We start from the raw sequence: 27,561 nt of genomic DNA, 5'->3' as shown, positions 1-27,561 counted from the left end.
AAATACATTTTTTAAAGAAACCATGTTATTCTTTTATTTAACTTATTCCGTTATTACAAAAATTATTAATCAAATAATATATTTTACAAATAAATAATTTATTTTCTTATTTTCCTGTTATAAGTATCGAGAAAAAACCTCAAATATAGCAAAAACATTTTTAAAAGTGAAAAGACATACAAAACGAATAAAAGTTAGAAAAATTTTTTTTTTAATTTCTTATACTTCTAGCGTACATAGCAAATTAGTTTCTTAATTATATGGACTGATAAAAATTGTGGATCTTTTAATTGTTGTTAAATCGGTATAAAAGACGTAAAAATAAAATTAAAATAAATAAAAAGTACTCTATTTTTTTGTGACAACGACTCTAAAAAAAGAAGAATGCAAAAGTTGTATAAAAAAATTTTTGTTTTATTTACTTTTTTTAATTATTAAATTTTTCTAGTTTATTTATTTAACCTTGATATCTTTTTAAATTTTTTCTTTTTTTAGGATTGATTTTTTTTTTCTTAGTAGATATGTTTAACTTATTGCTGCGAGTTATTGAAACGCTTTATAAGTTAAAAGATGCGAACTGCCAGGGTCAGTTTGTCTAAAAAAATTACTTTAAATGTGGACAAACAAGGTGTGCCACCACACAGGCTTCCCGGGAAGGCTTGCATATTATACATATATTATTCACAATTATTCCATATATAACTTGCAAACTCAACTTTTACACTTGCAGGCGCTTGTGCATAACGCTATACGAATGGAATTTTTACATTTGCATAATTTTGAATGAAAGATTGTTATTACATATATATTTATATATCTGTATATAAATACTTCCTTATAAAAAATTGCTGATAGACTCTTTCTGGCCATTACCTCGGCTTTAATGGCTTCCAAGAGTTCTTTGTCAAACATGCACCAGTGGGCATTACTTCTATTAAGTTCAGCGTTAATATAAAGAGATATATACAAATATATAAAAATATTTGTGTATATATATATATATATATATATATATATATATATATATATATATATATATATATATATTAGTGATGTACCAATTAATCAGCATCGGCTTAATCAGGCACTTTTTGCACAATCGGAATCAGTATCGGCATTGGCCTTTTTTTTAATTAATTTACAGATTTTCCAAGCGGTGGCATTTTATATCATGATAATAATTAAATAATAAATAAACTAAACTTTAAGCATTACTTAAATTTTTTTTTGAGAAATTGTTTATTTTAACTTTGTTTATAGGCAAATTTGTTTATTCTTAAGACAATGTTTATAAGCTTTAATTTAAAAGCTGAATGTACTTATACTTTTATTACCATAAGGTTATTTTTATAATAATTTTAATTTGAGTTGTTTTATTGCTATACTTAAAAATAACCTATTTAAGAATTGTTATCATTATGTGCTCAAGTATAGCCTTCTATATTTCTATGTGATTGTTGTTAATAATAAGTTATTAAAGAATTCTTAGTAAACTGCTTATCTTAGTGCCATTTTCTTTTTAAAATTTGAAATAAAAAGCGTTCCTCGAAAATTGTATTTATTTTTTGAAAGTTCCTCTTAAATTGTATTATTAAGTTTTGAAAGAAAGTAATGTAATGATAGTGTTTTTTGATTTAAATATATGTATATATTTTTTATAATAATTCACCTCCCCAAGGCCGAGAAGGCCACTACAGATGAGGAGGCTACTTGTGGTTATAACCTTCTCTCAACTCTATAACTCTGAAACACAAACCATTTTTGTTCTGTCTTATTCTGTGAAGTGTAAAAATTATTAAAAATTATTTTAGTTTATTATTTTAATTTATTAAAATTATTATAATTAAAAAGCATTTTTATACTCTTTAGATTGGGCAATATAAAAGAGCTGAAAAGGTTTTCACGCTTATGTTTTGTAGCAACTTTGGACAAATTGAATCAATTCCACCTGAGGTTTACATGGTTCTTTTTAAGTTAATCTAAAATCTGTTGTTTTAAAAGTGTTATATATATATATATATATATATATATATATATATATATATATATATATATATATATATATATATATATATATATATATATATATATATTTCTTATTTAGCATTGAAAAACCTGGGTTTAATCAGGGTCATGCCTATTTTTGAAAAGATACTGTTTTAAAAGCTTCTCAACTAAATTACAAAAAACACAATTTTTCTATAACAGTTTTTTTAACTATAACTCAGGGAAATACATTCCACCCTTTTCAACATTAAACAAAAATCCAAAATAAAAATAACAATCAATATGAATTCTAATAAATAAATAGAATATCATTTCTTCTATGTATAAATAATTTTTATATTTATAATTTAATAGATTTCAGAATTTGGTGATAAACAGCCAAGAGTTGTTACACCATTTGATATCAATCATGGTGATGTGTGCAAATTTAGTCAATGTTTGTGCAGTTTTAGTTTGACTCTTCAGAAGGTATTATTAAAACAATTGTGTTTTATGATCTTTTTTTAACTTTTTTTTAATCTTTCTGTATATCTCTTTTAATTTTTTCAAAGTTTCTATTTAGTTTCAATTATGTTTCTATTTTTCAATTATTATTTCATATTATTAAATTTTTTCCAAGTTTTTGTAAGATTACAATTATTTTTTGAATTAAAATTACAATTGTTATTTGATTAAATTATTTTTCAACATTTTAACTTTATATTTCTTGATTTTCAATGTTTAAAAATGTTTTAAAAAATGCTAGTCAAGTGGTCCAAAGTCAACCGAGGTGTTGTTTATATTTTCTTCTTTTCTAATGTAGCATTTTTTTGGGCCATTCTTAAAAGTAATGTTTTTGTCTAAGTTTTTTATCAGGGGTCATAAAGTACAGCACACTATATTTATCTTTTGAATAGAAGTATAGTCTTTGCTCTCTTGCGCTGAGATTTTATTCAACATAAACCGCTTTTAAATTTAGATTACATTAAATCTCTGAGTGGAAGCCAATATTATTTTAAAGTTATATTTAGTTTGATTTACTGAATGTATAAACTACATCACAGTAAATTTACTTTTAAACTAAATCAAAACAACCAGTAAAGTTACTACAGTAACTTACAGTTACCCAACTATTAGATTTACTTAATATGCTTAAAGACTTGCAAAAATTAGCCATACAAATGTTTCTATTTATATCTTATATGTTGTTAACACATAATATAAGCTTCTAACTAAAAATTATTTTAACAAAAAATGTCGAATAGAATATAAAAAATGTGATACAATTTTTTATATTTTATTTAAAGCAATATCAAGATCAAATATTTTCTATAAATACGCAAGTTTTTCAAGGAATTTTATTTCAAAAGAAATCTATTTGAACAAAAGAGTTTCAGTCTCCTAAAATTGTCTTATTCAAATAATTTTGAAATTTAAAATTTTCAAAAATTTAAAAGAATTTTAATGCTCAATAATTATAAATTTAATTTAGCGGCGTCCATAATAGTACAAGCCATTAAGAAAGTTTTTATTTTAAATTGTAAACGTTTTGAATAGTTAATTATATTTTGGTTTCTTGAAAATAGATTTTAAAGTTGAAACATTCTATTGCAAACATCACCAGTGATTGGTTGCAAACATCAAGTGATTGCAAACATCACCAGTGATTGGTTGCAAACATCAAGTGATTGCAAACATCACCAGTGATTGGTTGCAAACATCAAGTGATTGCAAACATCACCAGTGATTGGTTGCAAACATCAAGTGATTGCAAACATCACCAGTGATTGGTTGCAAACATCAAGTGATTGCAAACATCACCAGTGATTGGTTGCAAACATCAAGTGGTTGCAAAAGTAAAAATAAAAATTAAATTATAAAAAATTTAAAATTAAAATTACTTAAAATTGACAAATTAGTTTACTTCTGTTTAAAGGAATTTTTTTTTCTAAAAAAATAATTTAAGCATATTCTTAAACTTAAGGAAATATAATTCAGTTTATTAAACCAAATTTTTTTGTTTAATCTTTTATTACAAAACAATTTAAATGAAAAAATTAAATGAAAACATCGACTTAAAAACTATTTGAATGAAAAAATTAATTATACTTTAATTTTTAATTGTATGCTAGATCAAGAAACAAGAAATTATAAAAAATGTGGTGTCAAATATTTTTTTGCTTTGATTTTATTTGTGTTACTAATATAAAGTAATGTTATTACTTCTATGTTATTAAGGTTATAAACTGTATAAAACAGTGTCACGAAGTTGTTTTATATTAACACAAGCTCTTAATATTTTTGAAACAACTTTGCTTGTTATTGAATTGCTTGTTATGGTTCTGCTTGTTATTGAATATTCTTAATGAAATTTGAAAACGAAATTATAATTATCTTTTAACAATTTTTTGGTTTTCCTTTTATATTTCCATCTTTATTAGAGATTTTTATTAGAAAACATAGACTGCCATTACACCCTACCAAATATTTTGCACAAATATGAAGTTTAAAGTTTTATATTGATATTTTAATTTAATTTTTAATTTTTAAAGTTTTATATTGATGTTTTAATTTAATTTTTAATTTTTAAAGTTTTATATTGATGTTTTAATTTAATTTTTAATTTTTAAAGTTTTATATTGATGTTTTAATTTATTGGAACAATTCCATTTATTTACTTCATTTTAATTTAAAAGCGTTTTGTGTTATTAAGGTTGTATAAAAACTGTATAAAACAGCAAAAAAACATCATCATGAAGTTGTTTTATATTAACACAAGCTCTTTATATTGTTAAAACAACTTTGCAGTTTGTTTTATTGTTGTTTTATGGCTTTTTATAATAACAATTAAATACTCTTAAAAAATAACACATGTTTTATTGTCAGCATGAACATATTAAATAGTTTTCTATGACTAATTAAAGTGGTTTATCAATTTATGTTGTTAAAGTGGTTTATTAATTAATATTGTTATCGACTTCGACTAAATAGACTATAAGTCGACTAGTCAAAAGGTGAAATTAGTTGACTAAGAAAAAATGAATAGTCGACTGCGGACTATAAATTGATTTAGTGAAAATCTTAAAATCCTTTTATCTATTCATTAGATTTAACTTTCCAATCTTTTATTTTTTTTATTTGTTTAAAAACAAAAGCGTGTACTATTATAACGAGAGATGTCATGAATAGTGGTTTTGCATCACCAAATATTCCGCTGCCGAATGTTTGGTGACTCTTTCTTATTTTGAGGTTTCCGACCTGGTTTATTAAAGTGCATACCGTGGATATACTGGAAAAAGACGTTAAGTTAAAAATGGGCATTTTTTGACTTAATGATGTAGTGTTGTAAAGTTTACAACACTCTACAAACTAGCAAAATAAAAGTTGAAGGAAAATTTTTGTTTTATTTAGGCTATAAGCTTTTAAATTAAAAAAAATAAAAGCTATAAATATTTTCTTAAATAAACACTTAACATTATGGTGTATTTAAATGTTAACATATTGTTAACAATGCAACTTAATAAGATTATAAAATTTTCAAAATGGAAGAAAACTTAAAGGATTAGTTAAAAGAGATTTTTGAGTTAGATAGAATACTCACAATATGTTAACTATCCTGTGGCCGTTTTTGTTTAGTTTATGACTTGGTTGTGTAACAGCACACATTATTTGTTGATTGTTACATCAATTTAGTGTAATTTTTAACTATAGTTATGTATAAACTAAAGATATATCGAAGCTAAAATTTTACCTAAGCCGAAGCTTTGGCCCGAGCGAAGCTTTTGCACTTACATAGGTAAAATATCTTGCAAATCTAGCTATCTAAGGATAATACTAATTGTTAAAAAACACTTTTTAACATTTTACTGCAATTATTATATGTACTGCATATTGCAAAATATATCTTCTGCAATTATATATATTTTAACTCACAAGGTATTTCACTACCACCACAAATTATCAAGCTTTTTTTTTAAATTACGCAATGTCTTTTTAGGATGTAGCTATGCCTTGTTTGAACAAGTTTAATGTTATATGGAAAAAAATGAGTAGCTAGTTAGTAATTGAATCAGGGTGTGAATTATAAAACTAATCTGACTTCTTGTCAATTTAATCAAGTCTAAACTTTAAAATTATATTATAAACAATATTTTTTTTTTTTTTTTTTTTTTTTTTTAAATTATTCACCTCCCCAAGGCCCGAGGGGGGGCCACTACAGTCGAGGAGGCTACTCATTTTTTTTTTTTTTTTTTTAATTTTTTTTTTAGTTGTTATTCGTGGTACAACCCTCTCTCAACTCTTTAACTCCAAAACACGAACCTTTCCGAGCAAGGCCGCTGCGCGGAGAAACTAAGTTGAGCGCGGTACTTCCAGGGACGTGGTGGGAGTCGAACTCCGAACCTCTCGCTTATGAAGCGAGCGCTCTTACCACTTTTAGTATACATTTACCGCTCTTACCACATTTAGTATACATCAGTTTGTACTTTGAAGAATAATAAAATTACTATTTAGTAATTACTAATTACAAATGAGGGAAGTTATTTTTATTATACTTATTAGTTTATTGCGTTTAAATTAATTTTGTTAAAAATCAGGCAAATTATAATTTAAAAACATAATCTGTTCTCCATGCTCAGGCAACAGCCTGTTTCATGTGGCTTATTATGTGAACATTATCTTTGTATTTATGAAAGTGACTTTTAAAATCAGTTTTAAGTTCATCAACAACAGTTTTGATTCCAGTTGCTTTGTCCCAAGCATAGTCAAGAAACGTTATAATCTCTGATGTGTCTGCACTCATATCTTTCGTAGTACTTTTAAAGTGTTTTAGTATGCATACAATTATTTCAGCATGTTGCCATTGATTTTCTGTAGATTATCTAATTCTGTAGTTATAAAATTATTAATTATTCATGTTTTTGAGTTGTGATAAGAAATAATTTTTCTAGCGTATGTTTCAAGCACAAAAAAACTAAATACAAATTACAGTGAAAATAGATTTTAGTAAATACAACAAAGGAATATAATTAAACATAGAACTGAAATGAAAATATAAAAAAGTAGCCATTGATTTTGATTTTATATTGTAAACAATATAATCATTTTATGTTTAATATAACAGTAGCTTATTACCTTTAATTACCTAAAAAAATTTCCAATGATTTGGCGAAAACTGACTCTGGTTTTGTGAAAAAAGTGCCAAAGCTTCGGCATGCTGAAGTCTAAGCTTTGATACATCCCTAGTATAAACGTATAACTATAGTCATGTTTAAACTCTTCAAACCACTCAAAAAGGTTACAAAAATAACCAGCTCAGGTATTTGCATTTCAGAGGTAATTTCAGAGGTTGATATAGATAGACCTTCGCTAGAACCTGAACTTAGGTTTGGTTTGTTTTAACAATGGTTTAACTTTAATGGGCGTGATAAAATTATGTGATAAATCCTTCTCAGTGAAAGGCTGCTAGACTCCGATCAAATATCACCGGTGGTTAGTAGAACCAGTGATGATTCAGCTCTACTTCTTAAGAAAAAGAAATGAAATGTAAATGAAAACAATCAAACTAATCTGTACAAAAAAATGCTTACATAAGAAGATGTGAGAAAGAATAATTCCAATTGCAAATGATATTAGTTTTTGCACGAAACCGTTCGCTTAAATTGAACACCAAACCCTTATAAGTGTTGTTTACCAAACACAAAACATTATCCTAAAAGAACTTGCTAAATTTTTCTTATTATTTGCCGGTGGCAGTGTACATAGTGAATGGTTATTTGAGGAAGTACAACATTTTAAATTATAACTATTACCTATTTTTTGTTTACTCTGTTAAAGTTTTACTAACTCATAGCATGTTAGCATTATTTATGCTCTTCCTGGTGCTTTGTAATAAGACCGTAAGGGCTTCTGGGAGCACCTTAATAACTACAGGGAAAAAAATTAAAAATTAAAAACCTAATTAAACTATTGATTATTTATTTCTGGGGCAAAATTAAGTCATTAAGCTCCAAAATCCCAATGTCATCTATAAAATCTCATTGTAAATATGATTGTAAAGACTTTGATATATAACAAGTATTTAAGGCAGTCCCTAAATCATTGGGGTCTGGGAATATAATGCTCAGTTGTCAGAGTGGCTGTTCTCTCATATTGTTTTTCTCAATTAACATTTAAATGACATAATGTAAAAAAATAGAAAGCAAAAATAAACTACTTTATTATTTTTTTAACAATTTATTTCGAAAAAATAAATTATTCTTATATTTCGACTAAATCAACTTTTAGTCGACTTGATTTTAAAGAAGTATTAGTTGATTTTAGTCGACTTTAGAAAATATATTAGCCAATTTAGTTGACAGTCGAGTTATTTAATAGCTGTAATAACAGTAGTTTAAATATTGTAATATTTTCGTTTTTACTCTTACTTTTTTAAGTTTCATGTTAAGTAAAAACAATTATTAAAAGTAATATCTTAATAGTGTTAAATCCGTTACTTGCTCATTGCACTAACTGCAACTTAAACTTTAAGTTATAACTTAAGCTGTAAATTATAAAAGTAGCTTACGCTATTTTAAGCTCCGCCAAATGAGAAAATTATAAAATAATATTTAGATATGAGAGATAATATGTTAAAAAAATAACAACTATGAACTAATATACAAAAATCCTCCCCCTTATTACTGCAAAGTAGCACCAGGGATAAGGGGTAAAGAGGGCCATAATTTTATTTTCCACGATCAGATTTTTTTGCGTTAATTTGAACCCTGATGTATTTCAATCACTTTTTTTTTCATTTTTAAATTATTGCAATAGGCAATCATCCAAAATACACTTAAAAAAGATTATGTCCTTAAAATGAGATCACTTGTTCTCTGTAGGAACTGGCAATCCAAGTATAATGTAATATTGGTATATAGGCTATAAATGCAGATTCTTCATTAGTTCTTATAAATTTATTGGAAGGGATTTTCTTTTTTAAAATTCTAATTCATCACCAAAATAATTGTTTTTCACATCCATAGTAGGAGTGTTTAAAAATTAAGTCATGAAAAAATTTTCACTAAAAAAAAGGGAATATTATGTGAACTATAATAAAGAAATGAAAAACTGTTTTTCGCTTTTTTTTTAATTATTTTTTTTTGTCGCGCTGGCCTCATAAAATTTTCAAAAAAAACTTTCTTTTTATAAATATACCAGCATTATATACTGGGAAAAAAATAAAAAAACTGGATACTATTTTAACAAATGAATGTTTATGTTATTTAAAAGACATACCAAAAATTATCATTGTAGGTTCATTTTCATGTTTTTCGCCAGACCTGTAACCATTGTTGACACTTCTTACCGGTTGCAATCAATCAATCAATGAAATCCAGGTTTTTCTGGCAGTGGGTCTTCTGATGAATATAGAACTCTAATTTTTTTTATGTATGCTTAAATAATTTTTTATGTATGCTTAAATAATTTTTTATGTATGCTTAAATAATTTTTTATGTATGCTTAAATAATTTTTTATGTATGCTTAAATAATTTTTTATGTATGCTTAAATAATTTTTTATGTATGCTTAAATAATTTTTTATGTATGCTTAAATAATTTTTTATGTATGCTTAAATAATTTTTTATGTATGCTTAAATAATTTTTTATGTATGCTTAAATAATTTTTTATGTATGCTTAAATAATTTTTTATGTATGCTTAAATAATTTTTTATGTATGCTTAAATAATTTTTTATGTATGCTTAAATAATTTTTTATGTATGCTTAAATAATTTTTTATGTATGCTTAAATAATTTTTTATGTATGCTTAAATAATTTTTTATGTATGCTTAAATAATTTTTTATGTATGCTTAAATAATTTTTTATGTATGCTTAAATAATTTTTTATGTATGCTTAAATAATTTTTTATGTATGCTTAAATAATTTTTTATGTATGCTTAAATAATTTTTTATGTATGCTTAAATAATTTTTTATGTATGCTTAAATAATTTTTTATGTATGCTTAAATAATTTTTTTTATGTTTTAAATAATTTATAGAAACAAAATAATAAGCAGTGTATTTTGATTGACCACCTAAAAAAAAAAAAAAAAAAGGAGGGGGGAGCCCACCCCAGTCAATCTTTTTTAAATAATAAACAAACAATGGTAAAAATTTATTGAACAAAAATTACAAAAATCAACAAAAAATAATTGACTAGCTGTCATTAGCAGTCTCATGGTCACCAAACAGTTGTTCTACAGCATTAACATCAGGAAGCAAATCAGTGTTGGTATCTAATTCAGTGTCCTCTTCACAGAAGCTGAATACATTTACATCTTCTATGACAGGAAACCCTTTCAAAAGTTGAGCTGGTGTTTTCTGCTCAGCTTATTTGCAGTAGGCAGCTTTGGACTTTCAGGAAAGCACTGTCTAGTTGTTTTCGAATTTGAGTAGCTTTTGCAGCTTATGCTTAGACTTATCTTGACACACTGTTTCCTGTACCAGCTTTACAGCCCTCTTGCTACAATCATTAACAACAGCCAAGTTTTTGATGTATGACTGGAACTCCAAATAATCAAAATCGATATTCCAGGAGCTAGCTGGATAAATCATCCATTTGGACTTAGTTTTGTCATAGCCTAAAATCTCAAATTAGCCATTAATCACTAGTTATGAAGTAAACCAATTCTGGCTGCTTGTCAAGTACAGACATTTTTGTTTCAGGTAAGAAACCTTTATGTCTATCCATATCATAGTCATTTGGTATGGGCATATTATAGAGCTTTTTGGTGATCATCTCCTTTTCTTGTTCAGTGATTGAATCATCTGAATTTGCCAGCACAATGAGAACAATAGTTGGATCCAGGTACCAGCTATGGTTTCCCCATGATTTGAACACTGCACTTGTAGCAGGTTCATCCTCAACATACCTAGACACCTTCCAAATAGAATTCAAGTCCTGATAAAGAAAAAATGATATATTTTTATAATTTTATAAATATATTGTTTTAATGCATGAAATTTAGTAGTAATGAATTTATATTTCAACTTGATATTTATGTTTTGTTTAAATACCTGTAATGGAGCAATGCCTGGTTTCTCATTAGTCAGAACCTTAGGTGCATAGAAGATAGCTATAAACTTGCCCATCCTGGTGATGAGATAAACCAAATTTATTGTCAAAAATTGCCCTTAATGTCGTTGACGACATGTGATTGTCATTGACACATTCCTATTGAAAGAATAAAAAAAGTCTTTAAAATTGTGAAAAAAATTGTCTTTTAGGCATTTCAAAATATTGTTTATGGATCCATTGTAAATGTTAAAGTAGTAGGATTAGGTTCATTTAAGAATATTATTTACATTATTTAAATTACAAAATATATTACAAAAATGATTTCCAAAACTTTATGCTAATATTTGTAACTATTAATAAGTGATTTTTGGCTTCTCGTGTAAGCCAAAAATAATAATGACTTCTCGTTTGCATGGAAGCTGAGTTTATTAATGAATCTATCGATAAGTCTTGTACTTATTTTTTCTATTAAAAAAAAATCAATAAAAACTTGTTTAAAAAATTTTTTTTTTTGTATATTAGATAAAATTTAAAAATACAACTTTAAAGAACAAATACTAAATTAAAAAAAATGAATAATATGAAAAAAGAATGTAGTTTACCATTATCTCTTACTGTTGTAAAATTTAAGTTGTTTTATTTTTTAATTTTAAATAATTAAATTTTTTTCTACTTCACTTGCTTTAAACAAATTATAGAGTTTTTTTTGTACTATGATATAACTATTACAGATGTGAACACTTTTCTATTTTAAGGTTTGCTGTTCAACAAAAAAATTGTTTCAAAAACCACACTTAAGGACGACACTGATTCTTTTATTTGTATGGTTTACACTTTCATTCGGGTAGGGTTTTAATTGGTGATGATGATGATAATGATGATAATGATGATGATGATGATGATGATGATGATGATGATGATGATGATGATGATGATGATGATGATGATGATGATGATGATGATGATGATGATGACGATGATGATGATTATGATGATGATGATGATGATGATGATGATAATGATGATGATGATAACGATGATGATAATAATGATAATTTTGATGATAATGATGATCATCATCATCATCATTATGACCACAATCATAGTTATTATGATAATAATGTCCGAGAAAATCCAATAAAATTTGTTTTCAAGGTATTATGGTTTGTGGATGTGGTTTCCAGAAATATTTCAAAGAATCCAACAAGGTGGATCAAGCTGTGGTGGAGAAACTTCTTTTAATGAAACAAAAAGCATTTGGACATGCTCACAGCAAGTTGAATTTGGAACTGCAGTTTATATGGAGTCATTTTTAATTGCTTTATCAAACCTGCCCGGAAATATAATCACTGTTTTAGTTATTAACAAACTAGGAAGGCGACAATTATTAGGTAAAACAACTCTTAAAAGTTTATAATAAATATGTTTAAGTGAAAATTTTTTGTATATATGTAGTTCCTCCTTTTATATTGTTTAAATTTGTGATATATAAATAGTTTTTTTTTTTTAAATTTAGTTTAGTTTAGAATAGTTTTTATTAAGTATCATTTTAAAATAATAAATTAGTTAAAGTTAATGAGTAAAAACCTCAATTTTAAATTATTGATTTTAAACCTAGATTTTAAATTATTGATTTTAAACCTTGATTTTTAAAGACATTTTAAAGAATGTAAAAGTATTTAACTAAATATAATTTTTTATTTTTTTTTAATTTTTTTTTTTTTATCTTTAAAAAAATTATAAAATGATTTTCGTATAAGAACCATCATTTACTAAATTTAGTTAAATTTTTAAAAGGGGTAAAGCTATATTTGTTTTATCAATATCAATTTTGTTGTCAAAGCCTTAGATATCTTCAAAAGTATAAAACTGCAATAGGGTCTTATAAAAATCAAAAAAAACTTTTACTTTTTTACTAGCAATTAATGCTTTCTAGAATTTATATTTCAATTTTTCTAGAGATTTCTAGAATCTGCTTTCTGGAATTTAGATGCAATAGATTCACCAAATGTAAACAATGAAAAAGGTTCTTCAATCACTTCAATCAAAATAGTATTTTAAAGATTCTTTACCAAACTGATGACAATGTAACCAGAAATAATATAAGTTTCACAAATCTATTTTCAGAAGTTAACTAAGTGTATAAAATTTTTTATATAAATGTATGGTTCTAGAGTTTATTTGATCTAACGGCATTTATAACTTTTTATTTAAACAAATCTTCTTCTTACAAGACTGAAGGCAACCACCTTTTAGGCTGGGAGTTAATAGAAAAGGAGTTAAAAGCTACTGGAGTTAGTTTGGGAGAGTTAAGTTAAGAGTTACTAGAAAAGTTAAGTTTTTTTTTTTAAATTCTGATTCATGCCCAACAAGGCTGTAACAACCACTATTAAGTTAAGACTTACTTTAAAAAAAAAAAAAAAAGGAGTTATAGAGCAAGGAAACAGTTGACAGAAGACTTATAACTTGAAGGTTGTATGAATCAGAAAAAAAAAAGAAGATGGCAGTGAAAGGGTTAAAGTGTGGGGAAAGAAATCTAGACAAAGTTATTAGAGCATACAAGGACATATACAGTAAAAGAATGAGACTTTTCTGAATGACAAGTCAAGTGAGAATAAGTTTTAGTTATTGGAACTAAAGATCATATCTCCTTTGAGCAGCGACCATGTTAGTATTGGTGGAAAAAAGAAAGAGATGCAGCTTTACAACGATGGGGACTCAAGCTTAGCAGATAGAGTGGGTCCAGGTACATTTACAATGCATTTTTAGACCTTGTTTAGAAGAGAAAGGGCATCATTAGAAGAACCAACCCAAGTATGACTACACTATTCCATACAGGGGCGAATAAGAGATTTGTAGAAGTAGAGAATAGAATCAGGAGTAGGAAAATGGTGAGCATGATAAAGAGAAGCAACCTTAGCGGGTACTAATTTAGCAATCGATTGTATATATGGTTTCCATGAAAGGTCAGTAGTAAATGATAATCCAAGAAGATGTTAAGATGTTAAGAGGACTCAGTGGGAGGGTAGCCATACATCAATGTAGGTATGTTAAAATTAGATGTAGCAGCTACACAAGAAGGTAAAAATCATGGAGTAGAATGAGGCTTGACTTGGATCATGGAGTAGAATGAGGCTTGACCTACAAAAATCATGGAGTAGAATGAGGCTTGACCTACGAGAAGGAATAAAAGCTTCCATTCCTTCCTAAATCCAGGAGGTTACATAGGAAGCACATTTTTCAGTTAGGAGAAAAAAGACATCAGCCCAAGGACCTTCTCAAAGAAAATCACGAAAAGAATCCAAGTCATTCTTTTCAGTTTGAAAACGAATTAAAGATGAAAGACTTAAAGAGATCATTGCATGATCAGAACCACCTAAGAGAGAAAAAGGAGAAACTGAACACAAGCTAGGATCAGAAGTGCTAGGCGGAAGCACATAAAAGAATGGTCTAAGGATTTAAACCTGATTACTATAACTATAAAGAGTTGAGGTTTTCTAAAAAAGTTGTGAGTTTCTAGAAAAATACTAAGAGTTAAAGAGCAAGAAAACGCAAAATTTGTAAGTTATGAAAACTTTTAGTGAAACCTTGAGAGTTGACAGAAAAAAGATCTCTGTGAAGATCTCTAAAAAGATGAAAGTATGAAAATAGCTGAGAAAGATTAAAGCATGAAAATGGCTGTTGAAGATAAAAGCATGAAGATAAGTGATAAAGATAAAAGCATGAAAATGGCTGATGAAGATAAAAACATGAACTGAGGCATTGATTTTTGAGTTAAAAACTAAATTTTAGAGGTTTTAGAACTTAAAGAGCAGTTACAGTAAATAGATGTGTTTTGGTTGGAAAGAGTAAGATACAACTTTATGATTATGTGAGACAGACTCAACTGCTCTGCAGCTAGAGTTCAAATTAAATTTGCCATATAAAATGGCTTGTTTCACATCATTCCATATTACTAACCTTTGATCATTAATTTTTGTCTCGTTTCTAACTGAAGCTTTTGTTTTCCCTGTAATCACAGTTAAATGTAACCCCCTATGAACAACCATGCCATTACTATTATTAAATTTATTAAGAATTAATTTTTGAGCAGTAATTTACGTAGAAAAAGTTTCCAACAAATTACTGCAAGTAATTAGAGTTGGAAGTTAATGAAGGAGCTATTATATAACCAGTCAATGAAAAAACTTTAAGTCTGCATTGTTGGCTCAGATCTACTCAGTATATCTTACTTTTTGGATATAAGAGGACATTAAAAAATACTTTGTCAAATCCCTTGTTGAAAAAGTATCAGAAAAAAATATTTAACAGAGATTTAGAGAAGAGCTAAACATGCCAAGTAAGTGTTCACTTTGTAAGAAAAGAGTTTCAAAAAAACTAATAACGCGGATTGTTGCTTCTAATTGTCGTATGTCTAAGCCATGGTTTTGTACTTTCAAGACTGTAGTAATCAATGCATCAATCTGTGTTGATGAATGTTTAGAAACACAACTTTTTCCATTCATTCACACATATCATGTTAACTTTTACTTTGTAGACGCACTTTGTTAATTTGTTTTTTTTTAACTATTGTTGTTGTTTTAGAAGGTTGAATAAGTTTTGTCATCAATAATGTTCTTTTTTTTTTCTTTCTCAATTTTTAAAATGTCTATTAATTCGATTATATACTAATCTAATTACCAAAGGTATGCCAAAATATGGTGTACAGTGTCTTTACTCCCTCAGCCTAAAAATTAATTTTATCAATAAATCAATTATTTAGAAAAAGAAACTACTAAAATTGGATGAGATATAATTTATTTTCTGTGTCATGTATTTAACACTGAAAACATGCTAATTTTTATGCCACATATTTAAGATCTAATTGCTCTGAATTCTTTTTTTATAAAAACTTAGAGTTGATTTAAAAAATTTCTATTAAAAATTGTTCTAATTAGTTTCCTAAAAAAGATTTATTTTTTATAAATAAAAAGCGTTAAAGACCATTCACAGTTTCAACAGCTATTTTACAAAATTTTTCTATTATAAAGTTTGTATTTTTGTAAAATTTCCACCAAAACAAAATTTCACTAAACTCTACTTTTAGTGGGCACTCACTCAGATGCACTTTATGTTTACAGAATATACTTTGGTTTCAGAAATTTCATAAGCAAGAAGATAAAACTCCAAAAATGCATTTAAAAAAATGTAAAGAATGGTTTAATTTCTTAAAGACAGCTTAAAAATACGATATCAAGTCAACATTAAAAACAAAATAAAACAGACATCCTAAAAAGTATAAAAAAATATAAAATATAAAAAGTTTTTCTGTATAGTTTTACATAACTAGTAAAACTATACAGAAAAACTTTACGTAACCAATAAAATATAATTTTTTTAACGAAAGAACTATATTTGTATTTCACCTGATGATTGCATTAGCATGAAGCTTAAAGTTGTGAAAATCATGTAATTTTATTTTCTAATATATATACATATATACATACATACATATATATATCTTTTGTATATTATATTATTGTTGTTGTATGATTGTAATTAAATCTATCATAATCTTAAATTTTTTAATAAGCAATTGTTTAAATAATACTAGCTATATCAATGGTAATTTCTGGAATTTGTGTATTTTTCTTCTGGTTTGTTACAACTCCAACTGAAACCTTAATTATGGCTTGCCTTTTTTCCGGTGTGTCGGTTGCCGGCTGGAATGCCTTAGATGCTTTAGCGCTTGAACAATATCCAACAAATTTAAGGTAAGGTGCTTATTAAGTTTTTGTTACAAAAAAATGAGTACATATATAAAACGTAATTGCATATATAAAAAGTTAATGCATACCTTTATATACATTAAATGTTTTATATTTAAACACTAATATTGCTTTAAAATTTTTCATATCTGCTTATTAACATTTACCATAAGTTTGTTTTCCATAAACTTAATTTGTTTTTTTTTTGTTAAAAAAAAATTTATTCCAAATTTAAAAAAAGTTTAACCTTTTTGAACAATATTTAAGGGTCACTATTAATAGTCACCTTTTTATAAAAATTGCAAAAAGTACATTCAATCAGAATTATTTTGAACATTTCAAAAAAATAATGATAAAGTTATAAATGAACAAATGTTTGATTAATACAAATAATTTGCTCCAATGTCAAGTTGTTAATTTAGTTTTAGAAGAACTCAGCTCGGTTGAAACTGGTTTTGGAAAAAATGGAGCAAGATTTGTTTTTGCTCTTTGTTTTTGTTAGGATTAAGTTTTATTTTTCAGTTAAAATAATCATTGTCATTTATCTTATTTTGCACTATGATTGCTGTTTATCTCTTTCATCAGTTTCAAATGGTCATGTAACTTCAGACAAGACTAATCATGCTTTTGGACCTTTTAACTATAAATGTTTAGAATTGGGGGCATCCATAAAGTACTTATGCAGTAAAACCACTGATTTAGGACCCCCTTGTGCGAACCTGTATGCTTTCGAAGACCCCCACCCCCCTCCTTCATGTCCATAGACATTTTTTTCAAAATAAAGCCACCATCTCAACACCCACTCACCCACCCCCCTTACCCTCTCCCTAACAAATAAATATTTCAAAACATTAAAAACAAAAAAAATATTTAGTTTATTTGACATTTATCTGTACGTAATTAAAACTTAAAATGTTACTTAATGTACTTATTTAAATCTTAAAATGTTACAACATATTTTGACATTTTAAGAGAAATGATAAAAACCAGTTTGCGTACAGTAATTTAAAAAAAAAATTCAAAAAAGTTTGCTTTTATTTAATGTCTTTTTGCTTCACAAAGCCATCTCACTGACAATCAAATTACGTTGCGAAAAATAAAAAATATTATTTGGAATGATTGTCGTTTGATTTCTTTTTTCTTTCTTAATTTATGAAGAAATTTAGAAAAAAAATTGTGACTGAAGTCAGAAAAAAAAAACACAATACTGATTTTTTATTCATGTGAATATCATGTGAATATATGTGAATGTTTTAAAAAAAATAAATAATAAAATCAAGTTATGGAGTCAAACCACATATGTACTCACTGTATTAACATTGTACATACCACCCCCTTATCCTCCCCCCCCCCTCATCCCCTCTACTTTGTATGTGTTTGTGCTATTAAAGTTTTTATTCCTTCTTGTCTGCTCCAAGTCAAACCTCATTCTACCCCATTTACTTACATTTATCTTTATGTGCAGCTGTTATCTAATTGTGATAATTTTTTCATCTTTTTCAAAAGAACAACTCTCTAGGGAAAAAGTGCCTATTTATTATTGTAAGAAATCAATGTAAAAAGGTGATGTCTGATGGTTAGCCCCATTATTTCCAGTTTACTAAATCGTATCTCAGAAGTTAGGCTTTAGAGGCTTTTGTAAAAACTTCAACAGCATCATTAACAAAGGTAAGTCTAACATTCCATCTCTAATTCATGAATATAATCTTATTACCTCTCCCAAGCCTAAAGGCAGAACTATTTGCAATGAACTTTTCCTCTAATTGGATTCAAGGCAATACTCTTTCTAAGAACAAAGGTGTTTAACAAAAGGTAATTAACAAAAGGAGGTTAAACATTCCATCTCTAATTCAAAGGGCTGATCTTATTACCTCTCCCTAGGATAAGGCTGAACTATTTGAAAATAACTTTTCTTTTAATTTGACTCTTGAATCTAATAGGCATACTCTTTGTACCATTCTAGTTAAACAGGTTACCCCTTGTTAGACATCCAAATCATTCCAGCTTAAGTTGCTAAAGTCATTGCTCAATTAAAATCTTCTACACCTTGTGGACAACATTTCGTTTATAGTTTTGCAAAAGCATTCTCCGGAAATCTTCAAGTTTATTTAAACTATTTAATTAGTACTTGACTAAATCTTGTTTTCCTGCCTGCTGGAAAATTGGCATCTGTGGTTCCAATCTTTAAAAAACTCTGGAGAACATTCTGACCCCTCCAGCTATCATCTGATCAGTCTTTTCTCTATTAATAGTTAATACTAGTTAAAAGTCTTTGATAAACAAATTTCTAACATACCATCTTGAGTTTGAGTTTTTTCTTGAACTTACGCTCTGACAATCAATACTTTGATTGATACTTTGGTTGAAAAAAGATTTATAAAAAAATTATAAATTACATGAGAAAAGCTTATATTAAAATATATAACAGTAATAGTCGAACATAAGCGGAAAACACAAAAAATTGGAGTTTAAAAATGTAAATTGTTGTTTTTAAGAAATGCAAATCGTTCGGATATCTTCTTAACTAAGCTAAGTGGGAGGATATGCATTTCCCCTCCCCCTCCCCCTCCCCCCCCCCCCAGATTCTAGATTTTTGAAAAAGGTGTGCATGTTTAAACAAAAGATTTCTAAAAATAAATTCAGGGCATAGATATCTACGTAATTTGATGCTGAAATTTTTATAGTATTGAATTGAAAAACATTTTACGACTCTTAAATTACGGCTGTTAAAATTCCCAAAGTAAAATTTCCGCCGGTAGCATTTGACTCCGGTAAAAAGTTTTATAACATCGACTCCAGTTGTTATTATTTAATTTTACATAAAATATTTTGCTCCATTCTATATTGAGCACTCTATACCGGTATATATATATATATATATATATATATATATATATATATATATATATATATATATATATATATATATATATATATATATATATATATATATATATATATGGGCAATTCCGCGAGAAAAAAGAATAAAAAAGCAAAACAGTTATTAAAACACATACTAAACTCTTTTTTTTAACTATTTAAAAATTCTTTTAAGAAAAAAATTTATTTAAAATAATCATTATATCAAACCATAGCATGGTTTTAAAGGGTTAAAGGTTGTATAAACATGTGTTGATGCTTATTTACAGTCCTGTTGTGTAGCATTAAAAATCGTATCGTATATTCATAATTGAAAACTTTGATAATGTTATAGTGCGTTTTTTAACATAATATACATGGTTGTTAATAATGATTTATACATTTTTTTCTTACATCATTGATTGGGTCGTTTTATTTATTTTTTTAAGAATTGGGTTTTTCATTACGACCGTCACAACAAAAAAACATAAAAATGCTTGTAAAACTTCAAGTAGAAACTATGAAACTCAGTATATAATAACATCAAAATGTGCTAAATACACACACTATATAGTTTTTTTTTTTCTTTTTTTTTACCATACCGTTCGCTACATTAAGTCTGACAGTTGTTTTGTTCAGAAGTGGTAGAAAGTAAGCGTTACGACCGTCCCGCTACGTATAGTTAATTTTCGAAAAAAGTTTAAGACTTTAATGCTGTAACTTTAACATACTAAACTATATGATAGTAGTTCACATTTCTGGAAAGTTTCAAGTTATTTCCATTTTCAGTTCATTTTTAATAGCTTAAAGAGTGTTACGACCGCCACTCTCGCGGAATTGCTTATATATATATATACACACACGTGTATATATATGTATGTATGTATGTGTGTATATATATACATACATATATATATATATATATATATATATATATATATATATATTAGGGATATGACTTTTTAATTTTTTTTCAAATAAAATGTTTCCTGTATCATAAATCGATGAACTTTTACCTAAAATCATGAAAAAAGGCCCAAATAGCTTTCTGCAACAAAAAAAGGTCACCCCCAAAATAAAAATTTGATTTACCATTTTTATACATTCATTTTGGACCGATGTTTTAATCTTAAGCTTAATTCTCAGCTTAATTCTATTTATTTCATTATTTTGTTATGAATTTATAAATATAACGCCACACGTTACCATGGCAACAAAACGGCCGTGTGCCGGCAAATACTTGGAATTGTTATGTGATGACGTCATTGTGTTACCACGGTGATATAGACGACTGTAACAGACTGTAGAAGATTATAGAACTTAGTAGAACATTCTGGAAGCTCTAAATAATTATATAAGCGAGCTGCTGTCAGAGCTCAGTGTTGATAATGTGAATAGTTCTATGAAGTACTCTGCGTGTAACTGAGCTAATAAGGAACTACTGTAGCGAACTAAAGACGCTGTAAGTGTACGAAGTATAAGTAGTTGTAGCATTATCGTTAGGATACGGACTGGATTATCGAACTGTTATCAACATTGACTGGATTATCGAACTATAATTGGATTACTATACAGTTAAAGTATTTTATTAATTAAACGACTTTATTAAACGGATATTTACGCTCAGCTATCCGTAAAGTCGTAACAATATTATATGATGTCTCACAAGAAAAGTCATACCACAGTAACAAAGAACAAGAAGACTTGGACTAAAAATTTGGTGAGATTTCAAGAGTCACACAGAAGAAGAGGAAGCGTGGGTGTAGAAGAACATTCACTCGATGAAAAATCCAGAATACCACTTCAATTGCAGATCGTAGGAAGATACCAGTTTCTCGGAGCATATGTTAAAGGAAGAAATGAACGAATAGACCAAATTTCTAAGGAAATTACAAAATTGTGGGACAATAAACTGAATTTTCCACGTGTGTCTGATCAAGTGATAAGAGCAAAGCTTATGAAGGTGCTGAAGGTCTATGATGAATGTGTCAAGCGTGGAAAATATGATGTTCTCAATGCATTATTTGACATCACGAAAGTGAATGGCCAGTGGTTATCCTCGGAAGATAAACGTCTATACCACCTACAAAAAGAAAGTAAAGGACAGGTGGGGTACTCAACAGAACAAGTGGCAAGTAAAGAAACCATTCACCGTTCCAAGAGAAGGAAAGTCCAGTCTGGAACAGCAATACCTTCCACATCACAAGTCCTGTCTACCACAGACAGTGGTACTGAATCTGAAAACTGCAAAAGTAAGAGTGAAGATGATGAAGACGACGACGGTGATAAAGACGATGATGAGGACACTCAGAAAAAAACTAGAAAGCACTACAAAAGTAAATTTGCTGTAAGTATGGTTACATCAAGTGGAGTTTCCACAAAGAAAGCTGCTAAAATATGCAATGTATTATCACAACAAGGTATTGATATTCCAACTCCAAGTCAATCAGCAATTTACAAGTCCATATTCAAAGAGGCAGGTAAATTAAAAAAAGAAATGATACAACAACTTAAAATGGAACAGTGGTCCTTACACTTTGACGGCAAACGAATAGATGATAAGGAATATCAGGTAGTTGTACTTCAGAATGAAAGAACTGACGTGAAACTTGATGCACTGCGTTTAAAAGATGGCAAAGCTGAAACTGTTGCTGAAAAAATTGCCAAACTTATTGATGAATACAATTTGTGGAATTCAATTAAGATGATCATTACTGATACAACAAACGTCAATACTGGGAAGAGAAATGGAGTTGTTGTGAAGTTGCAACGTATGTTTAAATTAAAGGGTGTCACAATACCACAATTTATCGGTTGTCAGCATCACGTAATAGACAGGATTCTCCGTCTGGTGATGGACGAAGAACTTGGGGGTGATACCAAATCTCCAAACATTGAATACCCATTTGTGTCTGAACTGTTGAATAAGTATGATGAACTGAAGGATAAGTTTGTGAATGGAACTGTAGAAATTCTTGATAAATCAGGGTGGAGAGACGATATGAAGTTTTTGTACCATTTAACAAGAGTGTTTAGGTTCTATGAAGAACAAAGAAACTTCCCTCTGATTCACTTTCAGAACATTCCTAATATGAGCAATGCCAGATGGAACTCAAGAGCCATTCTCGCCATTCTGGCGTTCATTCTTATGCCTGAAGCGAGAAAGAATTTGGAGAAGGTTTGCAGGTTCATTTCATATGAGTGGGCAGAACATTGGTTTAGTAGTCAAAAGTACAATGACAATGACTTCAAGAATTTATCTGATGTATTGAAGCCTTACAAAAAGGCATTGCAGTCATTCAAAAATCACTGGAAGAAAGAGCCATCCGTCATTGACATACCACGAAGTAATCAGATAGCTGAACGTGCAATCAAGGTGATGCAAGACCTGTATGCTTCCTGCAGAAAGAAAGACAAACTGCAACTTCGATTCATTCTAAGTAATAAGCGCTAGACTCTTTATGAGACGTGAGCATCATGTGACCCATGTACTAAACACAGTAGGCCTATAGACACAGACAGTTATGTATATTGTTGTACTAGACGCTTTGATACTGTTAATTTTGTAATACTTGTATAATTATATATCACATAATGTTTTTTGTTATATCACAGTACATGTTGCATAAATAAATAAAATAACAACAGGAGTATGACTCTTACAACATCTTCAGCCTTTAATATTCATTTACTGTACAAAAGTGTACCTATTGAAAATTCGATTTTTTGGTTTTGGGGTGACCTTTTTTCAAAATATGTCAAAATGAAACATCTATTCGTTCTTTTTACATAAAAGTTCATTGAATTACGATACAGGCCTAGTAGGTTGCAAAAAAGTCATATCCCTAATATATATATATATATATATATATATATATATATATATATATATATATATATATATATATATATATATATATATATATATATATATATATATACATATATATATACATACATACATACATATACATATATTTATATATATATATTTGTATATATGTATATATTAGTATGTATGTATGTCTGTATGTATATATATATATGTATATATATATATATATATATTTATATATATATATATATATATATATATATATATATATATATATATATATATATATATATCATGTATATAGTGTAATTACAAAAATTCAAAGTTCAATATTTTCTTTTTTATTCATACAGATCAACTTCATTTGGTTTACAAAGTGGAGTTGGCAGAGTAGCTGCTGTTCTTGGAAATGTAGTTTTTGGCGAAATGGTTGATCTTCATTGCTCTATTCCTTTGTTAACGGTGGCCGTAATGCTTTTCATCGGCGGTTTGTCTGCCATAAAACTACAAAAAACCGAGAAAACAGCATTAAAATAATGTTGATGTTTTTATAAAGATTTTAAAAAATTGTCTATACAATATTTATTAGCTTTTATTTTAATATACTCAAAAATTATCATGTCTTTTAACAGAAATTGTACGATCTTACGTTATGATACTTTTATGTAGATCTCCTATAGTTTTTATGTAGATCTTCTAAAATTTTAATTCTTCTATGTGACATATTTTTATACTTTTTTCTTGCTATTTATTATATAATATAAATGGATACGAAATTATTTTTATAATTTTTGTGTGTTTTTCATAATTTAATTAAATGTCGATAAATATATGTAACAATTTACAAAGTATTATTGATTTGAAGTACGAATCCAAGTATACCAACAGAGCATGCCAACAAAGCCTCACAAAGCTTTTGTGATACCTTCAAAAGTTTAATGGATGCTCTACAATTCACCTGGTCTTAAAAACTACGATGCCGACTATTTACATGTTACATTGCAAAACCCTCAGTTTTAAATTAAGAAAAGTTTTTCTTATCTTAAGAAAGTTTATTCTTATTTTTAAAAAAATTTTCTTTAATTTTCTTAGAATAAGACAAATTGTTTTTATTCAACTAAAACAAATATGCGAATCAGATTTAGTCTTATGGACTACTAGAATTCTAGAGAATTTTAGTAATCTCATATTTCTGTAGTCTTTCAAAATTACCTACAGAAGGCGTTTATCGTGTTTTTAAACCCTTATTGTCTCACATGCGAGAAATACTTAATTGTGAAATTAAGTATTTCTCGAGAATGCAAGAAATACCATACAAAAACAGAACTTTGGTGACATGGTAAAACATTTTTTAAACAGATGATTATAAACTTATATTCAGGGCAAGCGCGAGTAGGTGTCACGTGGGGAGGGTGTGTGTGTTTACAATTATTGTCGGCTAATAACAACGACAAAAAAAAGGTCCTCATATTTTGAAATTGAAAATCCTACAGAAATGAGCAACATACAAACTAAAAAAAATGATTAAATAGTAATGGGTTAAGCTGTTTAACATGTTTGTCTACGTCATTAGTGTTTTATTTTACAGACACACAGTGTCGCTGAACGAACTTTAGGTTGAAAAAATTGTGCAGAAAAACTGTTTACATATATTGTTAGCTTTATGTCTGGCAACTCCAAAAATATATTGCAAAAAATTGTAACATTCCGTCCTGATGAAATATGACATTTTACATTCTTTTAGTTCACTTTATAAAAATTTTTCATCTGAATACAACTTCAATGATCCAATCTTTGCATCAAGAATTTGGTAAACATGTAAAACAATTCTTTATTAGTATGCTCGCCCTTATACTGCCCCACTAACTAGATGGTTTCAAATTCATAAAATTGCTCTAACAGGTGTGGTCTTGGAGACTGTGACTAGGAGACAAGAGTTTTGCTTGTGTCTTATATATTCAGTTGCTAGAAGAAAGGAACCATCATAAAACCACAGTATTAAGACCAAAACAAGTTTTATTTATGTATATATTTATATTTTTTTCTAATTAAAAATAATTAGACTTTATTATAATAAAAACCATTTATTTTGGTTTATATATATATACTTTTGTCTAATTAAAAATAATTAGGTTTTATTATAATAAAAACAATTTATTTTGGTTTATGACTTGGTAGATGGTTTTTTAGATAAAAACTATCTGCATCTCAATCAATCAATCATTTATTTCTGAATTAAGATTTTACATTCAAGGATGTTTACAAATAGTAAATTTACTGATATAGAGTAAACACCTACTAATGTTAATAATATCTAATTAAAATAACTGTAATGCTAATTTTCACAATATATAATAACAATAATAAACTTTATAAGATAAAAATAACGATGTTAATAATAATAATAATAACAATAATGATATTAGTAATAAGATTGTTCCAAGTTTTAATGCTTTGATATTTTATAGATTTATGCTCGTGATTATGAGAGCGGTGTTTATAGACAGACAGGTTTAAATTACTATTGGAACGAAGGTAATAACGAGTGTTGGCATTTTTGGAAAAGGAAAGTTATTGTGTTAGTGGTTCCAGACAAATTGACAGTTAAAACGTTGAATATAGCCACATAGTTTTAATACTTTGGATGTTAGGTAGAGCACATTAGGATTAAATTTAATATTCTGGAAATAAATAAATTTTAAAGTCTTTTTTTGGAGGTGGGATAACCAAATAAAAGCTTGTTGATGGGACTGCCCCCATGCTTGGCATGAATATCTAAGATGTGAGCCAAAATAGCATGGTAAATGTTCAAGAGTGTCTCAAGATTAACATGATGGCGAATTTTGGCCAAAATGTCATTAAATCTACTTAGTTTCATTGCTAAGTCTGTACAGTGGGATAAAAAGGAAAGACTTAAATCAATTTTTATTCCAAGATATTTAATTGAGTTAGCATGTTTAACTTTTTTGCCACTTAATCTAAAGTTCATATGTTTATAGATTTATGTTTTGTTTGATTTAATGAGTTCAGTTTTATTAGAGTTTAGAAAAAGTTTGTTGGAACGAAGCCACTGAACTAGATTGGCAAGATCATGGTTAATGTTTTGGTAATTTTTTTAAGGGATTCATTAATTAGCATTAGATTTATATCATTAGCAAAGTGGTAAACAGTAGCAAATTTAATAGATGTATGAAGATCATTAATATAAAGAAGGAAAAGCAGTGGTCCCAATACTGAACCCTGAGGAACACCATTAGAACATTTTACAATTGTAGATTTTGAGTCATTGATAGAAACAAATTGTGTTCTATCGTTTAAATATGTAGTAAACCATTTAAGGGGTACGCCTATTATCTCATAATAATATAATTTTTTCAACAAAATTGAATGATCTAGGCTGATCAAACGCTTTCTAATCAATTCAGTTATTTCAATGAGAGCATGAGTTGTTACGTGATAAGCACGAAATCCATACTGATAGGTGTAAAAGCATTTGAATTTTTCAAAAAAAGCATAGAGCTTATTACGCATTGCCTTTGCAAAGAGTTTACCTATATTAGAAAGCAGGAAGATGGGTCGGTAATTGGTGAAGTCTAGTAGAAAGCCTTTTTTTAAATATTGGAATAACTTTGGTAACATTTAAAAATATCTGGGAAAGTACCACTTTTAAATGAGTTAATTATAACAGTGCAGAGAGGCTTTGAAATTATGTGTGGGGCTAGTTTAAGGAGGAATGTTCCTCCTTAAACTACTACCTTATGCTATTAGGATCAAGACTTTTTTCAGTTTTGAGCGAGTTTATAATGAGACCATACATTCCATTTTTAGTTACAGGATTAATAAAAAATATTTTATTATTTGGAATGTTAAGAAAGTCACTAAACAATCGTTCAGGGGGTATGGTTTTGCTAAGTAGTTTGCTATGTATAGTGCTAAAGAAAAATATTAAATATATTAGATACGGCAGTGTGATCAGTGATATGATTTTTGTTCAAAATATCTTATCACTGATTTAAGTTTAAAAAATGTATTGTGTCTAGAAGGTCAAATAATAATGATTTCTTTTATTCTCT

At 27.7% G+C, this 27,561-nt stretch overlaps 1 protein-coding gene across 1 annotated transcript in view; it reads left to right on the top strand.

Moving 5' to 3' along the window:
• The window catches only part of LOC136071820 (synaptic vesicle glycoprotein 2C-like), a 49,102-nt gene extending 24,766 nt beyond the window's left edge, over nucleotides 1-24,336 (top strand). Inside the window, exons 5-10 of the mRNA XM_065797244.1 lie at nucleotides 1,870-1,953; nucleotides 2,362-2,475; nucleotides 11,803-11,891; nucleotides 12,203-12,438; nucleotides 16,641-16,800; nucleotides 23,842-24,336. Of these exons, the coding sequence (XP_065653316.1) occupies nucleotides 1,870-1,953; nucleotides 2,362-2,475; nucleotides 11,803-11,891; nucleotides 12,203-12,438; nucleotides 16,641-16,800; nucleotides 23,842-24,025 (867 nt within the window). The 3' untranslated portion in view covers nucleotides 24,026-24,336. The remainder of the gene's footprint in view (nucleotides 1-1,869; nucleotides 1,954-2,361; nucleotides 2,476-11,802; nucleotides 11,892-12,202; nucleotides 12,439-16,640; nucleotides 16,801-23,841) is intronic.
• The last annotated feature ends 3,225 nt before the right edge of the window (nucleotides 24,337-27,561 follow it).

The sequence above is a fragment of the Hydra vulgaris genome, chromosome 05 (assembly GCF_038396675.1).
Source record: "Hydra vulgaris chromosome 05, alternate assembly HydraT2T_AEP".
In the NCBI taxonomy this organism is placed as follows: Eukaryota; Metazoa; Cnidaria; class Hydrozoa; order Anthoathecata; family Hydridae; genus Hydra; species Hydra vulgaris.
Note: the sequence above shows the minus strand (reverse complement) of the source record. Positions and strands in the feature narration are given on the sequence as shown.